This window comes from Phlebotomus papatasi, chromosome 3, assembly GCF_024763615.1.
Source record: "Phlebotomus papatasi isolate M1 chromosome 3, Ppap_2.1, whole genome shotgun sequence".
In the NCBI taxonomy this organism is placed as follows: domain Eukaryota; kingdom Metazoa; phylum Arthropoda; class Insecta; order Diptera; family Psychodidae; genus Phlebotomus; species Phlebotomus papatasi.
Window position 1 is genome coordinate 27,612,858 of NC_077224.1, and position 23,856 is coordinate 27,636,713.

Sequence of the window (23,856 nt, forward strand, 5' to 3'; positions counted from 1 at the left end):
TTTCACTAGTTTTCCGCAAGCCTGCGTTGATGTGCTCATCGATTTTTCAACGATTGCAAACGTCACTGGCACTTGACAGGGGAGTTGCGTTTTTCTACGTGAATTTCATGGAAAAATTTTTGATTTGATTGATTTTTCATCAATTCTGCGTGCTTATGTGTGGAAAATGTATCCCCCGTGGAGCATTTAGTGAGGCACCACTGTGATTATTAACCAATAGAGGCTGTGGGAGTAACGAAAAGTGAACGAGTTGCTTCCAGATGACAAAGTTTCTATTTGGTGCAAGGGAAAGGCGATTTTTTGCATAAAAACAAAACGATAAGTTATCCTGTGGTGGTTGTTTTTTGAAAGATTAATCATGGTGAAATTGCATGCACTAAGTATTTTCCACAAAGGACCACATGAGGCCAGATTGCTGAAAGCTGCCTTCGATTTGCAGAGTTTTTCTTTCTTCCAGCGTGGTTCTGTGCAGGAGTTCATGAGGTGAGAAAAGTCTGGAATAGGGTTACAAAATTTCAGAAATTATCTGTTGGTTTCAATATTTCAGCGAAACGCATGAAATATTGAAAAATTTCGTTATCACGAAAGGAAAGGTTTTATTGGGAGCTTATTGACACTATCTCGCTTATAAATCACCTATGAGTGAGAAAAGTAAATTGAAAAGAAGTCAATCCTTGATCCTTTTTTATTACTATTTTTTAATAGTAAATTAGAATAGAAACTAAAATCGAAATATAAAATAAGTAGTTCTGTAAATTTAATAAAATTAAATTTTGGGAAACGAATCTCTCTTTGAGAATATGAATATTATTATCGACCGTATCGAGACACTTTATTATGTACTACAATATAATCAGTACAATGTCCCATGTTGGAAGTAATCTGCTGATCGTAAGTCACCCAGGAATGCCTTCCTCGTAATGAATGCTTCCATGCTCCTGAAGTTTTTTGTACAGAGGTAGTGCATTTTATTACGTTTTATCACATGTGAAAATGTATTTTTCTAGACATCCTGATCTTTACAGCGGGCGGAACTCGAACTTATAGCTGTGACAATCGAGTCAGAGATTGCCCAAGAGCTAACGGTTGTGCCTGTTGTGCCACTGAAATTCTCGAAAAGATTATTTAAAAAAAATTAATACGAATGTTATCATGTTTGCAAAAGCTCCTTCTAGTCTTTTCTCCTGATAGGTTTGAAAGAACATCTGTTCGGCAGGGAATATTTGTTGGCCCTTTCGTTAAAATATTTTGAAATATATTTATTTACCTAATAAGGTAAAGTGCCCTCAAGTCGACCAGTTCCTCAATTCAACCGGTAGAGTTATTTATTCAATTTATTTAGATGTGCACTAATATTTAGCGTATGATCTAACTTTAATAGGGCAATTATTAAATAAATAAATACGAATCAGTGACAATTTTATAGAAATTGACCATCAAACAATAAAAATCAGTAGACTCTCTCTCAATCGGGAATATGAGGCAAAATGTCATCCGGTTTAGCGATAGAATTGAGCGTTAAAGCCTTTGTAAATTCCACAAAAAGCGCTCAATTATAAAGAATCACGATAAAATAGGAAGAACTACAGCGAATTTGAGCGAATTAGTTGTTGGAATACGGTCAAGGTGTTCCTTGACCGTATACAGCACTAAATCTTAAGGTGTTTTACATTAATTGACACTAATATGTATTCAACAATGTCTTCTTATAAATATTAACTAGCCCTTTAAGATCCTAATTTATTTAGTCATTAAATACCAAAATTTTCCCATGAATATTGCTTTAAGTATCGGTAAATAGTTTAAGATTCCTAATTAAAAATACTGAGAACCACAATAATTTAAATGAAAAAGAACATTTATACTAATTGATTTGTAAGATTTGAAAAGTCTTCTGATTTTTTACTCTTCTGAACCGATTATAAACGATATTGAACTGCTAATTGATTTTTAGTGAAATGAATTGCATTTTATTTTTGTAACAGATTTTCAACTGATTATTGATTTATATGAATTGGTTTAAGATTTATTTAAGCTTCGTTTAAGGGTCTGCTGCACACAATTCAGTAGACTCCATTATATATTCCGCATTCCTTCGTTCTATCTTTAGCTCGAAAGCGATTTATCATGATTTTCTAAAAAAATTTGATAATTTAACTATTGAGACTAGATTTTCGTAGACCCTTAAATAATGTTTTCAGCTGTCGCGATTACTTACAAGATTCATAAAAATTAAAAGGAAGAAAAACAAATACAGTAGGATTTTTGCTCATCCGTGGACTCTTTGTCCAGTTGACATAAAATAGTCCGTGAGATAATATCCCGATTTGAAACTTTTTGTTAAAGAATATGTCATCTAATTTAATGTGATTCTTTCTCACTAGAGGAGGCTAAATTACCTCGTATTTAATCGAAGAATTTTTGAAAAAAATGAAATTTAGATTTAAAGACCTCTACACAATTTTAGCAATTTCTTTAAAAAATGCCTTTTTAAAGAAAATTTCCCCTTGTAGGCAGAAACGTCAGAATTTTTTCAAAACGGCAATTTTTGACGAAAATTTCTTCGAATGTGTAGACACTATAAAGGAATTTCATTTTATCTAAAAGTCCAATTTATAGCGTATTTTTCACTACTTTTCTTCCAGTAAAATAAGTTGCGATCAAGGATAGAGAAATTCTATGTTGAAGTATTAGAAATATTTCGTAAAGCTCTGCCAAATTTCAAAGAAATTGGTTTATTTAATATTCGATAAATCTTAATCTCTGATTTAAAACAATATTAAATGATTAAATTTTTACAATTCGGGTTTGCGTTTGAAAAATTTCAGTTTCCATAACTCGGTTTATCACTAATCATTTAGAGATGTTTCAACTTTCAGAATCGTTCCTAAATGCTTATTTGTTTTGTAGCTTTGCCAGTAAGACCATCGTGGAGAGGACACAGCTTGCTTCTAGGCAATCCGTGAAGCAGGATGTATACATGTGCCATGTGTACGTGAGAGCGGACAATTTGGCGGCTGTTCTCATTGCCGATCACGAGTATCCTGGTCGTGTGGCTCATACGCTTATCACGAAAGTCATGGACGATTTTGCGGCTAAGGTGTCGCCAGATCAGTGGCCTACGGGGTCAGATGCCACCATAAATTTCAACCAGTTGCCCGCTCTTCTGGCCAAGTACCAGAATCCCCGAGAGGCTGATGCACTGACCAAAATCCAAGGAGATCTGGACGAAACCAAAATTATTTTGCGAAATACAATTGAGGCAGTTTTGGAACGTGGCGAAAAGTTAGATGATTTGGTGGTAAAGTCCGAACAGTTATCGGTGCAGAGTAAGGCATTCTACAAAACAGCGAAAAAGACAAACTCCTGCTGCAATTTCAGCTAAGATGTGGCATTTTGGGGTGCGTCTAATTGTTAAACATTCTCTTGATAAATTAAAATGTTCAACCAAAAAGTTACTATCAGCATCTTGTTGGCTCTATGTGAAAATGTCTCTGTGTCTCATTGTTTCTGCCTCTACTGCAGCGTTATTTTTTTTTATTTCAATTTTTTTTCATGAAAAATTGCATTTTTTGCAATTCAGGAAACACACAAAAAAAAACAGACACACTGAGCAAACGAAGACTGAACTCTCAATTAGGACGACACTAAGAACAAGAGGAATAATATTGCAACAAGAGCTTGTTTACTAGTTACAATTGCCTTTTTTTCAACACGAAAACATTTATATACTCATTTCTCTAGTTATTCTTGAAAATTGCTATCGTTATAAGTTTTCTTTTGCATAAAATGGGTGAATTTTACTTTCCTAGTTTCCAGGAATTTCATTTTTTCACAAATAAAAAACCCCAAAAGTAAATATAGAATTTATTTATATTTTTTTGGAAGGAAGAAAAAAAATTGAGAACATATACATATTGATGCATTGTTGACCTTTTATTGTATATTTGAGGAGGTGAAAAATTCTTAAATATTTTTGATCCTAACACAATATCTATTATGTGGAAAGGCAGTATAATTGTATGATAAATATATTACTTAATGTCTATTGCATATATATTAATCCAAAATTGTAAAGATGTATTGAAAAGTAAGCATTTTTTTTTTAATAAAAATGTAACGAAAATGAAAATTCCCGCGATTTTTGATTCTTAAATTTTTTTTCAACAAATTCCCAGTGATCCCGGTAGAGGCGCTGCAATGCAAAGGTATTTCATCGACATCTCATCGATTAGGGGCAGACGTCTATTTTTAAAAATCACAGGGGGCTCTTGCTTTTTGGTCGAAATGTGCGGTGGAGTTTTCTAATTGATTTCCTCCGGGATTTGTGCTGGACACACGAGGAAACGCAATGTAAGTACACGTAGCATGTGCTGGATATTGTGAAAGTGGTGAAAGTTGGTAGAATTACCGTGAAAATTGGCATGAAAAATGAAAGTGAAAATTTTGGCTGCCGACACGCATACATAGACGGCGGAGATTAAAAATAAACGACACTCGGTGCACATTTCCAGTGGCGTAGTCACGAAATCTAACACATTGAAAAGTGAAAAGCTGTTCCTAAATCTAAACATAAACTTTTGCATTAGAATCTCATTGCATACAGAAGACATTGAAGCTGAACTTTTATGGGCTAATAAAAACACGTGTTAAAAATTTCTTGAATCGCGCTTACACTCTTGGTACTTTTCATATTCTTATTCAATTCACATTTAATTATAAATAATTTTTTGCCATAAAACATTTTAGTCCCGTCGCGTTTTCTGATTGGATAAAGCTATAGTAGCTTTTGAAGTCTCAGCCAATCAGAAAACGTGGGACTAAACATTCTTATACAGTGCCCGCTCTCTAATCCGGATCGGCGTAATCCGGACGAGTTCTCGACGGTTACATTTAAAATAATTTTGAGGTCATGCATGCATGTGTCTTCACACCAATGAAAATGAATTATCCTGTGATGTTTTTGTTTAATAAATGAAATATAATAGCATAGAATTCTCTGTCTTTTTAATCATTTTTAAAACTTTTATTCTAATTCAACAAAAAAACCTTGTAAAATATTTTCGAAACGTTGAACAAATTCAAAAAATCCATCCGGATTACGAAGCGGGCATCTGTCATATTGTTTCCCAATCATCCGGATTACAAAGCGGGCACTATAATATGTATTTTTTTTAATATGAGGGATAATGTTCAACATCCTGGGATATGGATACGTCAGTATCCGTTATATCATAGTAAAAAAATGTGTTAAATTTTACTACTATAATATTGCAAAATCGACTATTTTAGTTGTCTAATTTAAAAATGTTTAAAAAAATACACAATAAGTTGATAATTTATTGTCACGTGATTGAAAATTACCACTATTATAGCTGAAGAATTTTCAACAACGTTATTTAATTTGAAAATGTGTAAAAATTTAATACTATAATAGTGTGAAATCAGATAAATTAATTATTTAATTGCGATCTGTGTAAAATTTCTCACTATTATAGCCATAAAAAATTTTCGACAATGTTTTGTAATTTAAAATTGTTGAAAAATTCTAAAAATTACTACTATTATAGTATGATTATAGTTTTTAATATTATTATAGTGTGAAAAAATACACAACTTTATGGTATTTTTTTGTCACATGATCAAAAATTAACACTATTATAATTTGATCATAATTTTTCGCACTATTATAGTGTGAAGCCTTGTGTATTTCAACCAAATTTGTTGAATTTTTAAACAAAAGTTGTTGAATTATCAGACAAAAGTTGTTGTATTTTTAAACAAAAGTTGTGTAAAAATTGTTGAATTTCCATTTAAGACATATACTTCAGTGGAGATGCTTTTCATTGGGCAAAAGTCATATAGAACATCAAATATTTATATGCATAATAAGTATATCATGAAGATCCGAGCATAAGATGTAATTATCTCGCATTAGGGAGGATCCCGATCCCGAGTGCATGAAAAATCATTTCAAATGTCTAAAAAGGCAAAAATTCACAGTTTTACACACAAAAATTCAACAATTTTTTAAATTCAACATCTCCAAATACAACAACTTGAAATTCAACAACTTTAAATTAAACAATTTTAAATTAAACATTTTTTCCAAATTTAACACTATAATAGTGATGTGAAAGATTACACAATATAATAGTGTTAATTTTTTTTACTGAGTAATTATGCAGGTATTCCGAGTTTGAATTTCTCTAAGGCACTGTTTCACGGAGGCATGGGTATGGGGGGTATGAGGCTGCTAACAAAACTATCCTTATATAAGAAAAACCAGTATTAAGCCAAGATAAGCTTATGATAGCTGAGATTCTTTATGGCTCCGGCACCCCTTTTAAATTAGGAAAATTTCATGAAATCAAAATTCACATCCTTTTCTTTCTCAGACTTTGCATATGTCTATCTCTGATTCCTTCGTACTCCAAATTCGATTGAGCTAAATTAAATTTGGAGTGATGTTTAAAAGAAGAAAAAGAGTGTGAAATAGTGAAATAGACATATGCAAAGCGTGTAAGAAAGAAAGGGATTCGAATTTCGACTGCTTAAAATTTTCCTGATCTAAAAGGTGTGCCGAAGCTATTACCCTCAAAATTCAGCATCAGAATCGAATTTCCACGCATTCTGAGTTGCAAGCATCCCTACACACTAAAAAAATTTACAACCACTGCGATTGGTAATTTTTGCACGAGCGCTATGGTTGTAAATTTTGTGTATTGGCAATGTTGTGTATTGGCAAAGTTGTGTATTTTCAATTTTATAAAATGGCTTCCTGTCTATAATTTTGATTGTAGAGCAATTTTGTTCGGTTTATTTGTATTATCTGTGATATGTCTCGGTATTAAACTAACAAGGGAGGTCATCGAGTCATCAAATTCAGATTGGCTTCATATTGAGAACATAGACGCGGATAGGGATCATAAGGATCGTGTCATACTCAAAAAGTGCTAATTTTTTTTTCCTTTGCAAAAAAAGAAATCAAAGGATTCCATAAAATGTTAATGATAAAGAAAGTTCTAGAGCCAGCAGGAGCAGTTGTGGTCAAGTGGGCTAGCGGACGGTGTTTACAACGCAAAGGTCTAGAGTTCGATTCTTGCTTTGTGCCGCCTTATTGTTTTTTTTCTTCTATTATTTTTTTTATCTTTTTTTTTGTCGGATTTTTTTTCATTGACCGTAATTTTTCCTTAGTGTATCTATATTTGCTTTGCACTGTAATATACTCCTAATATGAATGTTTAACTAAAGTAAGTGTCTTAAAAGTTCTTCAACGCATCTGCTTGTTTTAATTTTTTTTTAAGGAATAGAAATTAAGAATTCATCCATATACGGTCTTATTGGTCCTAGATATACATAGCGTTATTTTTATTTGCTTTTTTAAATCACTTGCCTAAGCAATGTGTCTTGCAAAATACATCAATAAATCTATGCACAAGAGATAGAGAATTTAAAAAACACTCACTCATTTTTAATCAATTGTGTTCTCTGGGATATTAATTTTTAGAGTTTTACAAAATGGATTTTTAGATTGTAGTCGATATTTTCCACCTGATAGCGAAATAGAGCCCGGATCGTGGATTCCTTTCCCTGTTCGCGGGAAATTCATATTTCCCGCCTCTAGTGCCAAGGTGTTTTACTGACAGTATAGTTCTGTTGCCCGCCGTGTGAGGGATTGGCTGATAGGCGACATTGTCAGTCAGTCAGTAACACGGCCTGGAAGTGTTCGGATGGGGGCACAAAACTAGGTCGCTGCCGGGAATTTCGCCGGGATAAGCTTTTGTCTCCCAGAGGAATCTTTGAGGACAAAAGTCCGACAGCAAGATTAATTGGAATGTCGATTAAATCGTATGATGTTAATACCGATGGCAGCCAAAATCCCGAAATCCAAAATTACGAAAGCCAAAATCCCGAAAGGCAAAATCACGAATGTTCAAAATCCTGAAAGGGATGAAATTATATGGAGGAAAATGTTTAGAATATATAATGTCACAAGACACGGGACATTTCCCTTTGCCTCCAGCAAGCGCGGTTGCAATCGTGCGAGTAGCTATGACACTTTTAATAATTCGGGATTTTGGCTTTCGGGATTTTGGCTTTCGGGATTTTAGTCTATTCTGGATTTTGGCCCATTCGGGATTTTGGCCATTCGGGATTTTGGGTTTCGGGATTTTGGCATTCGGGACTTTGGCTTTCGGGTTTTTGGCTTTCGGGATTTTGGCCCATTCGGGATTTTGGCTTTCGGGATTTTGGCATTCGGGATTTTGGCTTTCGGGATTTTGGCTTTCGGGATTTTGGTCTATTCGGGATTTTGGCCCATTCGGGATTTTGGCCCATTCGGGATTTTGGCTTTCGGGATTTTGGCATTCGGGATTTTGGCTTTCGGAATTTTGGCTTTCGGGATTTTGGCCCATTCGGGATTTTGGCTTTCGGGATTTTGGCTTTCTGGATTTTGGCATTCGGGATTTTGGCCTATTCGGGATTTTGGCCCATTCGGGATTTTGGGTTTCGGGATTTTGGGTTTCGGGATTTTGGCATTCGGGATTTTGGCCCATTCGGGATTTTGGGTTTCGGGATTTTGGCATTCGGGATTTTGGCTTTCGGGATTTTGGCATTCGGGATTTTGGCTTTCGGGATTTTGGCCTATTCGGGATTTTGGCTTTCTGGATTTTGGCATTCGGGATTTTGGCCCATTCAAGATTTTGACTTACGGGATATTAGCATTCAGGATTTTGGCTTTCGGGATTTTGGTCTATTCGGGATTTTGGCATTCGGGATTTTGGCTTTCGGGATTTTGGCTTTCAGGATTTTGGCCTATTCGGGATTTTGGCCCATTCGGGATTTTGGCCCATTCGGGATTTTGGCTTTCGGGATTTCGACCGGACCCGAAATAGGTCGTGGGTTTTTGCTTAAATATGCATTTCTTGTCTTCTTTTTGTAGTTTGTTTAGACAATTTGATAATCTAATTTAGATCTTTATTTGCTGGGTTCTTAAAAAGGGGCGTGACTTAAAATTATTGTTTTTTTGCAGAAAGCTCCTCTGAAAATCCTATTAACCTTCATCCTTTTGTAAAATGTTGGATAAACCATAAAGAAGTACAACAAAATACATAATAAATAAACTTTACCCACTTTACCGATAGTCAGTCGATAAAGTCCATAATTGCTCAGCCTTCATGAACAACTTATCTAAGTAAATACAAATAAAATTTTGAACATAAATATACAGAAAAAAGATTTTTTTGTGAAATTTTTGAAGGGCAAACTTTTTTCAGAGTTAGGCAAAAATTAAGGTTTAGTAGGCAATGAGTTTAAATGAGAGAATTCTCGTCAAAACAAATCGCAAGTCTCAAATTCTAAATGCAACTATTTTTTCTCCTCATTTTGCAGATAAATAGACGTATAAGTCGTGCCATCTTCGCCGGGAGAGGTCGTAAATTATTCTTGTGTACAAGTTGAGGAGGCAAAAAAGAGGACAGCAAACATGGATCCGGAGGCATTCTTAGATATGGCTAATCAAGTCATAAAAATCAAGGTATTTATATTCGTGTGAATTTAGAAAATTTGCACAAATTATTAGGAGATGGTGATAAAATGAACTCACTCATTTTCTTCTAATTGAGAAAAATCATCTGTTTGTACTTGAGTCTGCTGATAAAGTTGCTTAGTACATTTTGTGATCAGTTTGGAACGAATTTCCGAGATAACCAGTCACAGTCATGGAAACGCTAAATTCTTGGCATCAAACGCTGCTTTCCCAGAGTTTTTACGTAATTCTATTTATTTATTTATTTTTTGTTTTTCCAAAAGTGAAAATTGAGTTTTAGTGATGGTTGAAATTTTTCAAAAATATATTTAAAAAAAAAGTTTTATAATGTCGTGCTCTTAAAAACGACTTTGGAAATCGTGATAACTTTATTAATTACCGTTCTTAAACAATATTATCATTGGTTGTTAAGGAAGTGTCCTAAATGAAGAATATAATAACTTATTGTAGAAATACAAACCATTTAGTCGAGTAACGTTTTTGGAAACGTGAAAATTTCTCCAAAAATACGAAATATAGGGTAACATGGGGTATTTCTGGACAAGGTGCTTTCGGGACATAATATGGGTATTTTGGGACACATCAAAAACCCTATAAATATTTGTTTTCTAATTATTTTTAAGTTCTATATGAAATATTAAGCTCTTTACGTATCAGATAAACATAAAACTTTTGAAATTTTATTTAATTTAAAGCGTGAAATATGCGTGAATTGTGAGTGTCACATTTCACTTTTTACAAGACCTTCAGTGTGGTCAATTTTGCAGATGTCAACACAAACAGTGCTGAGTTTTTTTTCGATTTAAGCCACTTCACAGGTGAAATTTAAACAAAATTTTTATAAAAGAGTGAAGTTTAGAACTTCTACAAAGGTAAGTAATCAGGCTCTGTGAAATTTATTTGCATAATAGAGACTTTTGTCTGTCCCGAAATACCCAACTGTCCCGAAATATAGCACTCTTCTTTCCATTTTTTGCTATTTTGTATTAAAAATTATGCATTTTACAACATTTTTCAATAAGAAACTTATGCCCAACGCACAATAATTTTTGTTTATTAATATGTTTTCGAAATTTCCTGTGAGAGTGAGCGAGATGACTAGATCTATGTTTCATTCACTCTCACAGGAAATTTCGAAAACATATTTACAAACAAAAATTATTGTGCGTTGGGCATTATTCTGGATAGCATAAGGAACATAATTATTTGTATCAACAAGGAAAAAAATTATTACAGAAGTCATTAAGCTGTTTGAAATTTGAAAGTGCTAAAAAGTGTCCCGAAATACCACACGTTACCCTATTTCTACTCTGAAAGACTAATTTTGTCATTCATTTGTTAATAGTTTGCCAAAAGGATGATCTGACATATAGAATATGAAAAAGTTGGTCAAATTGTGAAAAACGTCATTTCGATAAGACTCTAATACAATAGACTCTCTCTCAATCGGAAATATGGGGCAAAATGTCATCCGGTTTAGCGATAGAAAGTGTCAAAGCCTTTGTAAATTCCACAAAAGCGCTCAATTATAAAGAATCACGATAAAATAGGAAGAACTTACAGCGAATTTGAGCGAATTAGCTTCATAATTAAACGTGAAAATGATTGAAAAAGAACAGATTGAGTGAGAGTCTACTGTAAAGTGGATTACATTAACAATCCTTTCTTTTAGAGTAGAAATCAGGAAAAGCAATTTCAAAAACATGAAAACGTTTCCATTGAAAAGTAAAAAAAAGCATTTTAAGATTATTAAAAGATGTTAGATTCGAAAAATCGCCATTTTTATCTTTTCAAAAACAGAAATCTTGATAAAACGTCATATAACAATTTTCTTTTATAGATTTCCATTTGATTTTAATTTTGTTTGGTTTTTTCTTTATAATCCCAAAGGAATTAGTAAGTAGCTCTTGTAGTGAACTGTAAGCGACAAATCGATAAATTCACGTCGATTTTGTGGAAAATCAATAGATTGTTGTAATCGACAAATCGGCGCAATTTTTGGTAAAAAACAACAAATTGGCGGAATGTTTGTAAAAGATAAATCAAATCTTGTCAATTTTGTGTGAAAAATAGACATAATGTTGCAATGTTTTAAAAAAAAATCGACAAATCGACATGATGTTTAAAGAAAAAAAGCAGGAAAATTGTCGATATAATATAAATAATGGACATTTTGACGCCGACTTTATGCAAAACATCGGCAAGTCGCTTCGATCTTTACAAAATGTTGACAAATCGGCAAGGTTTTTGCAAAAAAGCAGAAAATCGGCACAATGTCTGTAAATGATTAATAAATTGACGTCGATTTTGTGTGAAAAATCGGCAGATCGCTTCAATCTTTGCAAGATTTGCTGCATAAATCAGCAAGATTTTTGCACAAAATCATCTGATCGACATGATCTTTGTAAGTGACCGATAAATTGACGCTGATTTTGTGTAAAAAAATGTCGGCAGATAGCTACGATCTTTGCAAAAATGTCGACGAATCGGCAAGACTTTTGCACAAAATTATTAGATCGTCACTATGTTTGTAAATTATCGATAAAGTGATGCCGATTTTGTATCAAAATCGGAAAATCACTTAGATCTTTGTTAAAAGTCGACAAATCGGCAAAGTGTTTGTAAAAGAATAGCGAATTGCAACAATGTTTGTAACGGTGAATTGATGCCGAATTTGTGTAAAAAAATCGACAGATCGTTTCGATTTTTGCAAAAAGTCGACAGAACGGTAAGGTTTTTGCAAAAATATCAGCAAACTGGTATGATGTTTGTAAATGATCTATAAATTGATCCCGATACTGTGTTAAAAAAAAAATGGAAAATCGCTTCGATCTCTACAAAAAGTCGCCAAATCGGCAAAATTTTTGCAAAAACCAGCACATTGGCAAGATGCTTGTAAATTATTGATAAATTGTCGCCGATTCTGTGATTTTGCAAGATGTGCATAAATCGGCAAATTGCACATTTTGAGCAAAAATGATCAGTAGAAATATCCGAGTTGATCAGCAAAAAATGAGCAGTGAAAAAATAAAAATTAGCAGCAAAAAATTAAAAGTTAGCACTAAGAAATAAAAAGTGGTCAGTAAAAAGTTAAAAATGAGCAGTAGAAATATTCAAGTCGATCAGCAAAAACATAAAAATGAAACTAAACTTTATATTTTTGACTGACCACTTATTATTTTTTGTTCACCACTTTATTTTTTACGCACCGCGTTTTATACTTTATTGCTCATTTTTAATTTTTTTTCTGGCCAATTTTTATTTTTTTACTATACTCATTTTTGTTTTTTTGCTGACATATTTTTATTTTTTACTGCTCATTTTTGATTTTTTTACTGGCCAAGTTGTATATTTTTATGGTTCTTTTTTGATTTTTTACTGACCACTTTTTATTTTTTACTGAACCATTTTCATTTTTTACTGATCATTTTTCACTTTTTACTGATCATATTTTGTTTTTGCTGATCACTTTTTATTTTTTGCTGATCATGTTTCACTTTTTACTGACCGCTTTTCATTTTTTTCTGACCGCTTTTAAGAAAACACTGGTCTTTAAATTTTTTATTGCCCTTTTTTAACTTCTTAGCTTGTTTATGAAATGCCATTTTTTGAGGAGTAAAATAGCTATTTTTTTTTGTAAAATATGACGACCAATAAAAAAGTAATAATTTGTAAGCAAATTTATGAACGACTTAATTAAGTCAACAGAAAAATAAAAATTTAAGTTTTTGCTGACCAAGTTATATTATTGGAATAAAGATTAAAAAAAATACTTTTAACAGGACTATTAAGCAATATCACGAATATTTCACTATTTTCATGTGTAACCTTTTAAGGACGACAAATAAAGTTATTTCTTTCTAATGTACGTACGTAATCGTGAAGTAGAAGCTTGTAGGAATCTAGAATATTTTTTGCAAATCTCCATCTATTTGCTATATAGTAAATATTAAAACTCAAAAGTGACGAATTATTTTCCAACGAATTATTAGTGACAATAAGATTATTTTTCATTTTCATGTTGGAAAAAATAATTTAAAAAAAAAGAAATGAGTGAGATTTGAACATGAGTGCTAAAATAAATATCGAAAGAAAGCTCTATAGACGCGACGCCTAAACCGTTGCAGTTGTACATTTGTTTTTTGATAAATGCCTTTATTTCCTATTCAAAAATTTATGATATGATAAATAGGCGAATTTTATAATCTGAAAAAGGAAAATCAATTATCAGGAAGATAGAGAAATTAAAAAAAATCAGAAGGTCAGTTTATGAAAGGAAACGTTTTGTGCCTCCCCCCGAGTGCTACAAAATATCTTCACATTCATGCGCCTGTAGAGAAGAAGCACACATGAAATTCAGCCACACAGAGCTGGGGTAAGTGTAAATAGCCGAGACAGCGACAACTGAGCGATAACCATTTTTTTACACTTTGTGTCTCGGCTATGACCATTTTTTTTGGTAATTACTGAGGAATTACCATTTTTTCATTCCGAAAGCTCCTTCTGTAACCAGCCGACTTTGATTTTTTGAAGCAAACATCATGGGGTTACTATCAGAGATACCTAGAATGCGGTTATCGACTTTCTGAGTCGAAACCCTGGGTCTACCAATAGCGTTTTTCAGATGTACTCGTGCCTCATAACTATAATATTTGACCATTTTATGTATAACTTTTCATGAATTTCCATAAAATTTGGCAATTAAGCGACGCCGATTCCTTCCAGCAGTATCTCTGGACAATATCCCACCTTTCAACTTTTTGTAATTTGCCATTTTAACGTAAATTATGAATTATCAAAAAACTGATTATTTCTTGTTATTTATCATCACTTTTACACCTATATATTTACCATTGACAGCCTTAAAAATGTACAAATCCACCATTTGCCTATCAAATGACATAAGCTCAAAATGTAACCGGTTTACATAAAGTTGGTTGCACGTTTTCACCATTTTGAATTAGTTTTTTTAATGAGGCAACAAACTTTTGATTTTTCAAAAATGACCAACTTTTGGAAAACAATTATTTTTGATATGAAATAAAATTAATTATTTTTTTTGAAAATTATAAATAATATCTACGGATTACAAGGAACTCATCTGCAAAAAGAAAAATTTGGAAAAGTATTTTTTTCTATCATTTTTTTCACTTGATTTCTCAAACATCCATTAGGCAACAAACTATTGACACTCACTGTAGTTGCAAATGCTGAAAGTATACTAATTGCAGTAAAATTAATGAAAATAAATTTTAGCTGTCAATCTTTAAGGCTCTTTCCTGTAAAGTTTACATTTTGGACTTACAATAGTCTTCTTCGGAACCGACGATATAGGCAGATTTTTTTTATTTTTAAGTTTTTTTTTAATATAAATAAAATAATTCCAATGCGAACCATTTAGTCTTTAAACGAAAAGAATAGAAACCAGTGATAAGCCCAGATACGTTTATGGTAGTTGAGATTCTTTTACAGGCATCCTCGAAATTCGTGCAAATTCGATTTTGAACGGGGTCAAAAGTCGTATCGAGCCAACTGCCCTGAATTTCATTCTTGAACCGATCTCATTGCTCCTACACGTTGTAAAAAAATCACATCCAATTTAAAAGGGGTTTCAGGAATTTTACTAAATATTTTGCACAACCATTTCCTTTTAGATGTTCCCGTACTTCGATATAGCACATAGCTTATTGTGCGCTCTGTCAGTACGTGAAGATCTGGGAGCCGGTGCTCAAGCCTTCTCCCGGAAACACCCGCTGGCCTGCTGGCTCTCGACGATGCTGGTGATTTTCGCTGGCGGAATGGTGGCCAATGGGCTTCTCGGTGAACCTATCCTGGCACCACTAAAGAACACACCGCAACTGCTTGTGGGCACAGTTGTGTGGTACATCGTGTTCTACACGCCTTTCGACATTGGCTACAAAGTCGGCAAGTTCCTGCCCATCAAGATCGTTGCCAGTGCCATGAAGGAAATCTACCGCGCCAAAAAGATCCACGACGGAGTCACTCATGCTGCCAAACTCTATCCCAACGCATTTATCATCATGATTATCATTGGTACGCTCAAAGGCAATGGAGCTGGTTTCACGAAGCTCATCGAGAGGCTCATCCGTGGCGCATGGACGCCAACTGCCATGGAATTTATGCAGCCCAGTTTGTAAGTTAAAAAAACTTCTTATTTTTTATATTTGTTTTTTTTTTATACAAAGGAAAATATAAAAGAATATTTGAATTTGAAAAATAGAATGCAATTGAGAAAAATTACTTAAAAATATTTATTTTTTAGTAAATAAACTTCGAGGTAAATTTCACGATTTTTCGATCAAAAATATCTTAGCACAGGAATTAATTAATTAATTTCATCCACAAGAATTGGAGTTTTATCGGTTCTAAATAAAAATTAACGTCGATTTGAATTTGTCTATAAATTATCATAAAATCATTTCGAAATTGAAAATGATTCATGAAGACGGTAATATTAAAAAGATGGCAATTTAAAAGATTATGGAAACTGCTCTCTTTTGGAGTTCGAGGAATTAAAATCATAAATATTTTAATAATTTATTTGACCAAATCGAGTGAAAATTGGGCTCATTTGCCCTTATATAATTCAGGATTGCGTTTTTTACATTTTTAAAATGTTTTAAAAACTTTTGAAGTATTTTAGGTATTTTCATCTTTGAACATTTTCAAAACTTTTTGGAATTTAATAATAATAATATTAATAATAATAATATTAATAATAATAATAATAATATTTATTTTTTCATGCCCATAGTACACATAAGATACATCTAGGACTATAACATAGAATAATTTCTGAACCTTATTTGTTTCGACATTTTTTCAATCAACAAAGCTTTCAAGGAAATTGAAAAATTTCGTGAATTATTCGAAAATATTTTATACTTTTCAAAATTCCTTGAAAATCTTTAAAGCATTTTGAACATTTTTAAAGTTTCGTACAAATAATACTTGGACCAGGGGCCCATCAAGCCTAATAAAAAGTGAAGATATTTTTCACTTTTCTTTGTAAAAATTTTGTAGCTGTTACACCGCGACTTAAATAAATTTGCTCGTAGTTCTTGTATTATTTCGGCGAGCATTATGAAATTATGTATTTTTAGATATCTTTTAGTGCACGATTTCGAAATATATCAGACTGATAAGTCAATTCTCTTTAAGAAAAATCTTGCCAATAGTCTTCAGTGTCTCTATGCAAAAACTTATGGAAAAATGAAATGTTGAGAGGCCCCTGACTTGGACATTTCCAAAATTTAATGGAGAACTCCAAAGATATTTGAAATGTTTAATATTTTCTAAAGCTTTTACAGTAGACTCTAGCTAATTTGGCTCTTTTAAGATCGGACTACTTTTTAATTCGGGCAGCAGTTAAATTTGAAAAAAGTTTATCGACATTTTTTAAGTTTTCGAATAAAGTAATTATGCTCAAATTTGCCATGGTTTGTATCAGTCATGGTGTGATTTTGCATTATTAAGAGGTTTTCGTAAAATTTATCATAAATATTAGTATGTAAACTTAATATGAGTATTTGCAGAAGAACGAAAAATCGTTCCATTTCAAATACAGTAGAAGTCAAAAGTTTGTTGCCTCATGAATTTTGGGAAACCAGGTGCAAGAAATGATAGAAAAAATTACTGTTTCCAATATTTCTTTTTGCAAATTAGTTACCTGCAATCCGTAGGTCTCATTTATATATTTCGAAAAAATATTTAATTTTATTACATATAAAAAATAATTGTTTTCCAAAAGTTGTTCATTTTTCATGCGTCAAAAGTTTGTTGCCTCATTTGAAAAGTTACTCAAAATGGTTAAAAACATGCAACTGACTTAAAATTAACCTGCTATATTTTGAGTTTATGCTATTTGAGAGGCCAATGGTGGGTTTGCAAGATGAATAAAAACAAATAACAAAGTAATAAGGTGGGCCAGATCGGGCTGGTGATGACGTAGATACTTTTTGGAGGTTATGTCAAAAATCAGCTGTTCGTGACTCGCGCCAAAATCTCATGCGAATACATTTCTATAAAATGTTAGGAATATATCAATATTATTAGTTTAGTTGTCAACAGGAATGACTATTATTATCAATTAAACTAATATTTGATGTTGTTTCTGTTTTTCTCATACTTTTTTGCCACAAAATTCAACTGGACAAAAATTATTTCCGAAAAACCCGGCAGACCATGCACCATATTAGCAAATCACATATGTGTCACAACATTCAATACTAATATACAGTAGAGTCTCACTATAGTCCATATTTGGTTTCAAATTTGACACTTGGGTCGCACTATAGTCCATGTAATTTTTTAATATTATCAACGATTTTTAGTATTGAAATTGCTCGACGGCTTCCACTTTCTTTGCGATTGTGGTACTTGTCCTTGCTCTCTTAATTGTGGATCACAATTATCACAACTACTTAATAAAGTTTGCCAAAAATATTAAAATAATTATGCATGTCGCATACTAAAAAACATAACCTAACTTAAAATCAGTGTTTTGAAATCAACGGTCGATAAATTGTGGACTATAGAGCGATGGCCTATAGCGAGACTCTACTGTATGTTCTTTGGAAAAAGCTCAGAATAAGTAACATAACACAGAATTCGAAATATAAATCACGTAGAATACCAAATTGATATAAAATGTCGAGTTCAGATATTCTAAACAAAAAGCAAATATTAATTTTCTTTAATTTCGTAAGGCTTCCACAACAGTTCTAAGGACTCATAAATCTATTTCCCCATTAAGATTTCCACATTTTTGTTTTGTGTTAAATTAAGAAAAAAAAACAAAAAATGTTAAAATGAGTTTTCTTAGATTTTATTAAAAAAAGCTAATTGATTAAGTTAATTTTTTCAACACTTTAGCGAGAATTCTATCACAGATACCAATATACTTTCCTCTAAAATTGACATCTTTACGTATGTATCAGGTATGAGTTTTTTTCAGAAAATTTTATTTAACTGTCAAGAGCAAGTCAGAAAAGAAATTTAAGGTGACATTTGAATTCTCAACTTATGGTTCTTTCTTTCAGTACTATTTTGGATCTTAAATATCAATTATTTTTACACAATTATGTTGTGTTTTTTAACCAATTTTCATGCCACGAAACCTATAAAATGTCATCATCTGATAAAGTTTTGCCAACGAGGGGAATTCATTAAGACAAGATTGGCATTTTCTTGCGTTTTTAGCAAGTTTTTCTTTTGAGAATCAATTGAGTTATTCTCATAATTTCTATTCTGAATTAAAACGTGATCTTTTTTTGATAATTGTAGTAAAACCCATTCAATTGTTCATTCATTTATGATGTTATACTCCGTATAAAAAATGTGGCACTTTACCGCACTTTGGAATTATATCCCAATATTCTGATTCTTGGTCTATTTTTTAAAATTTAAATCATAAAAATTTTATCAAATAATTTTTCCACAAAGAGAAAGTTAATTAAATATTCTATACACTAGGGAAAAGTGCTCTCTACAGTTCAGACTTTACCATATTTTTTCGGGAAAATCGAAAATAAATCTTAATTTTTACTACACAAAAAAATCTGTAATTCATTAAGACCCAACCTAATTTAATATTCAAAGTTCTTAATTTTTTGTTACAAGACAAATAAAAAAGCAATATCGATTTCTTCCAAGGCATATGGCACAAGTTTGCCTTCAAATGTGAAGGTACATGCCTCTGAATCTAGAACAGTTTCTGAAAATATTGCTGTCGAAACATCAAACGAGGTATTATTTATAATCCTGAGGCCTAATACACTCATTGAAACTATCATTGTAGTGGAAAATAAAAAAAATCAATTTTTTTGAAGTGTTACTTTTCCATAAAATTTCCATGAAGTGAATTTCCATAAAATTAATATACACAGTTCTAAATACACATTAAAACAAAAATAAACAAAATTTTGCATGCACAAAAACAATAAAGGAAACACACTGAATTCAGCGAGCACACAAAACCAAAGGCGATATTAACAAAGCCTTAAAAATTTAATAATAATAATAATAATAATACTTTTCCTTTGTAAATAAAATTGTTGGAAAATCCATTTTATCGATATGGAAACTATAAAATGAGACGTAAAAAGAGAAATAAGGTGCTCCACAACCCCATATATTGGATTGGCCAGTAAGGATAGCCTTGCCTAGAACGCTGTTAATTTTTTTTTGTGTAGTCTATAATTTTTCAAAAAAAAAAAAATTAAAATTGAAAATTGACTAAGATGCGTACAATTTTGAATGCAATCTTTAAACATATTAGCTGCAAAATAAGATTAAACTTATAATTTAACAATGGAAAATCGATTTAAGGAAATTATTGAGTTTAATGGCATATATGGACGATATTTTATCCTAGGCAATTTTAATATCATACCCAATGTGGTCATATTAGTAAAAAGGTGTTTTTTCTTTAAATCAAATTTTATCATATTAGGGGAAACTGGGGCACCACCAAACACGGGGTACCACTAAACACTGCGATTTTTTAGTCGGATATTGGATATCAGAGGATAAGACCGATAGGAATTTATAGGCACTATAGGGATGCTTGTCCACTGAAGGAATGGTCGAGATAGTTCAAGTAGTTTAGAAATAAAAATTACTATTTGGTGGTACCCCGTGTTTGGTGGTGCCCCAGTTTCCCCTATACTTATTTGAAGTTCATTAGCCGAGGAACAATAAATATATTTTCATTTATGAAGAAAACTAATAAATCTTTGCAAAATTATTCGATCCCTATTTTTCTATTACAAATATTTCACAAATCTGAGTTATCAACACTGTACCAGTCGGATAAAAGTATCTACGTCACTGGCAGTTCGATTTGGCCCACCTTATACTTCATGAAACATCTTTTGACCATTTTGAATTACTTTTTCAAATGAGGCAACAAACTTTTGACGAATTAAAAATGATCCACTTTTGGAAAAGTTTAATTTTTTTATATGGTATAAAATTAATTATTTTTTTCGAAATACATAAATAAAATCTACAGATTACAGGAAATTCATTTGCAAAAAGAAAAATTCGAAAAAGCAATTTTTTCTGTCATTTTTTGCACCTGGTTTTCCAAAATTCATGAGTTAACAAACTTTTGACACCTACTGTAATTTGACGCCCGAATTTCTCTCTAATTCGGGCGACATTTCGGTCCCAAATGCCCGAATTTGAGATATTCTACTGTATTTTCGTATTTTTTTTATCTCCGAAGCCTTCTCAAGAGTTTAAAAATTTCTTGAAATGTTTCAAAGCATTTTAAAATGTCTTGTAATTTTTCAAATTTAATGTTAATTTACAATGTTATTTGTGCATTTCCGAAATTTTATTGTAAAATTCTGAAGAATTTGCATTTTTTTTTTCTTTTCAAAGTTTTTCACTTAATTTCGTGGAATCTTTCAAGACTTGTCTTATTTTGCAATTTTTCTTGAAATATTTAATGCATTTTGCTCAACGCACAATAACATTTGTTTTGTAAACATATTTTTGACATTTTAGTAAGAGTGAGTGAGATCTCAATCTAATCATCTCGCTCACTCTCATATGTAATTTTGAAAACATGTTTACAAACAAAAGTTATTATGCGCTAGTTATTGGAAGGTTTTAAAATTTTGTATCTTTGCAGCTACACAAAAGCTTCCCTCGTGGCTTCGATCATTTTCGTGTTGGACAAGAAGACTGATTTAATATCCGCACCACATGCCCTCGTCTACTTTGGCATTGTCATCTTCCTGGTGTACTTCAAGCTCTCGTCAATTCTCCTCGGCATCCATGATCCCTTCATACCCTTTGAGAACCTCTTCTGTGCTCTCTTCTTGGGTGGCATTTGGGACAGCTTGGCCAAGCTTCTGGGCCGCGGACAGGCCAAGGAGGAGACAAAAGATGCCAAGAAGACAAATTAAAGCCCATCGCGAACATCACAGAACAATGTCAAAGGTAATCGTTGGTATTTCGACCAAAATTAGAGAGTTGTTTCTCTTGATGCGATTCAGCATCGGCGTCATCATCTAGTCAGACAAATTTTACAAATTGACGACATTTTTTTTTGCAATGTCCAATATATTTGACGTGCAATCAAAAATTAATGTGGGTGATTTTTGACTGCACAAAAAATATTTTGTGCCAAATTTTTTTTGTAACGGTAATTGGACAAAATTTTCGTACGACAAATTTGGTAAATTGTAAACGATAACAATAAAGATTGTTGGAAGGGTCTATCATTTGCGTTGTTATTTAGCTATAGTGCTTAAAATCTTCGTAGATCTAACAAATATTTTCTTTTAAAATTGGTTTATTGTGCTCCTATTTCTTCAAGTTCTACTAAATCGTAATGGAATAAAATGTATGATTGGTAGTTTTGCAAAACTTGCCAGTAAAATGTTCACTTAGATCAGTAAGTAATAAAAAAAATAGTAAAACTTCATTTGGTAAGTAAAAAAAAGATTGGGCAGTGTTTCGGTAAAAACGGTTAGTAAAGGCTTTGGCACAGCTTTTAGATCGGTCAAATTTCATGAAAACAAAATTCGCGCCCTTTTCTCCCTTAAACTATTTGCTTAAGTCTATCCCACTCTTTCGGTCTCAAAATTGGACTGAATTTAATTTTGTGTGATGTTCAAAAGAAGAAGAAGAGTGCAAAAAAAGTGGGATAGACATATGGAAAGCTTTTAAGAAAGAGAGGGATGTGAATTTTCACTTTACGAAATTTTCCTTTGTTAAATTAGGTGTGCCGAAGCTATAAAAATGAAAGTTGGTAAGTAGTGAAATATTTTTGCAAAGGAAAAATTAACGAATTAATAATGGCTCGGGCACACCTTTTAGATCAGGAAAATTTCATGAAGTCGAAATTCGAAACGCTTTCTTTCTCACATATTTTGCATATGACTATCTCATTCTTTCGTATACCAAATTCGATTGAGCTAAATTGAATTTGGAGTGATGTTTAAGAGAAGAAGAGTGCGAGAGAATGAGATAGTCATATGCAAAACGTGTGAGAAAGAAAGGGATCCGAATTTCGTCTTCATGAAATTTTCCTGATCTAAAAGGTGTGCCGGAGCCATAACCATTTAAATTTTTCATGGCTTTGGCACACTATTTAGATAAGGAAAATTTTATATAATCTAAATTCACATCTCTTTCTCAAACGTCTTGTGTACATTATCTATTCCCCTTTTTCGGACTTCTTCTTCTTCTTTTAAACATCACACCAAATTAAATTTAGTTCAATCGAATTCTGAGTACGAAAGAGTGTGTTAGACATATGCAAAACATTTGAGAAAAAAATTATGGTAATTTTTGTTTCATGAAATTTTCCCAATCTAAAAGGTGTGCCGGAGGCTTTACTGACCAATTTCAATTTTTTACCTAACAAATTTGTTAATTTATGGCGCTGGCACACCTTTTAGATCAGGAAAATTTCATAAAGTAAAAATTAACTTCTCTTTTTTTTTTAAAAAAAAAATTCCGTAGGTCTATCCCACTCTTTCGGTCTCAAAATTGGACTGATTTAATTTTAATTTGGTGTGATGTTCAAAAGAAGAGGAAGAGTACGCAAGAGTAGGATAGATTATATGTAGAACTTTTGAGAAAGAAAGGAATATGAATTTCGATCACATGACATTTTACCGATCTAAAAGGTGTGCCAGAGCCATTATGACTGGCGTAGCTTTTATATCACAAAAACGTCATGAAATCAAAATTCGCAATCTTTTTTTCCTGAAACGTTATGCATTTATGTCTATCCCATTCTTTCGCACTTAAAATTGAATTAAACTAAATTGATTTTGTTGTGACGTTCAAAAAATGAAGAGTACGAAAGGGTAAGATTGACATATAAAAAACTTTTGGGAAAGAAAGGGAAGCAAATTTCAATTTAATTAAATTTTCCTGACCTAAAGGGTGTGCAAGAGTTTTTACTGACCAAAAATAATTTTCTCTCTGTTTTTCTACTGGCCAAAATTTATTTTTCACTAACGGAAATAAATTTCTGCTAATAATTTTGAATTATTAACTTAGTTTCACTTTTTACCAAAGGCAATTTGATTATTGTTTCTAATCTAATTTATACTTTTTTTTTGATCATTTTTACCTAATACTTGTTTTGATGCAGATCTTTCGAAGACGAAAATGATCTACGGATAAAGATTTATTTTAAAAAATAACATTATGTTTCTTAGTTTTTTTTTGGATTCAGAACTTAAGCATGAGTTCTTAACAAAATTTACTTTTTAATATATATTTTTTTAAATAGGGTAAATGCGTGCAACTCAGGG

General features: G+C 32.1%; 2 protein-coding genes across 3 annotated transcripts; both read left to right on the forward strand.

Annotated features, from left to right (window-relative positions):
- Window positions 1-48: 48 nt before the first annotated feature.
- On the forward strand, window positions 49-4,132 carry LOC129807439 (synaptobrevin homolog YKT6). Of its 2 annotated transcripts, XM_055856701.1 has the most exons (3): window positions 72-483; window positions 2,911-3,401; window positions 3,584-4,132. In XM_055856701.1, the coding sequence occupies exons 1-2, from the start codon at window positions 359-361 to the stop codon at window positions 3,383-3,385; spliced, it is 600 nt and encodes a 199-aa protein (XP_055712676.1). In that variant the 5' UTR covers window positions 72-358; the 3' UTR covers window positions 3,386-3,401; window positions 3,584-4,132. The 2 variants fall into 2 exon arrangements, with proteins under 2 accessions (XP_055712675.1, XP_055712676.1); XM_055856700.1 differs by having other exon boundaries at window positions 49-483; window positions 2,911-4,132.
- A 97-nt stretch (window positions 4,133-4,229) lies between these two features.
- On the forward strand, window positions 4,230-21,802 carry LOC129807440 (trimeric intracellular cation channel type 1B.1). Its single transcript, XM_055856703.1, has 4 exons — window positions 4,230-4,353; window positions 9,394-9,538; window positions 15,205-15,704; window positions 21,213-21,802. The coding sequence occupies exons 2-4, from the start codon at window positions 9,488-9,490 to the stop codon at window positions 21,487-21,489; spliced, it is 828 nt and encodes a 275-aa protein (XP_055712678.1). The 5' UTR covers window positions 4,230-4,353; window positions 9,394-9,487; the 3' UTR covers window positions 21,490-21,802.
- Window positions 21,803-23,856: the final 2,054 nt, after the last annotated feature.

Bases quoted from the DNA above. Each gene is read 5' to 3' on its own strand.
- LOC129807439 (XM_055856700.1), top strand. From the start codon at position 359: ATGGTGAAATTGCATGCACTAAGTATTTTCCACAAAGGACCACATGAG. The intron at 484-2,910 runs GTGAGAAAAGTC...TTTGTTTTGTAG, and splicing joins TCTGTGCAGGAGTTCATGAG to CTTTGCCAGTAAGACCATCG.
- LOC129807440 (XM_055856703.1), top strand. From the start codon at position 9,488: ATGGATCCGGAGGCATTCTTAGATATGGCTAATCAAGTCATAAAAATC. The intron at 9,539-15,204 runs GTATTTATATTC...ATTTCCTTTTAG, and splicing joins ATCAAGTCATAAAAATCAAG to ATGTTCCCGTACTTCGATAT. The intron at 15,705-21,212 runs GTAAGTTAAAAA...GTATCTTTGCAG, and splicing joins GAATTTATGCAGCCCAGTTT to CTACACAAAAGCTTCCCTCG.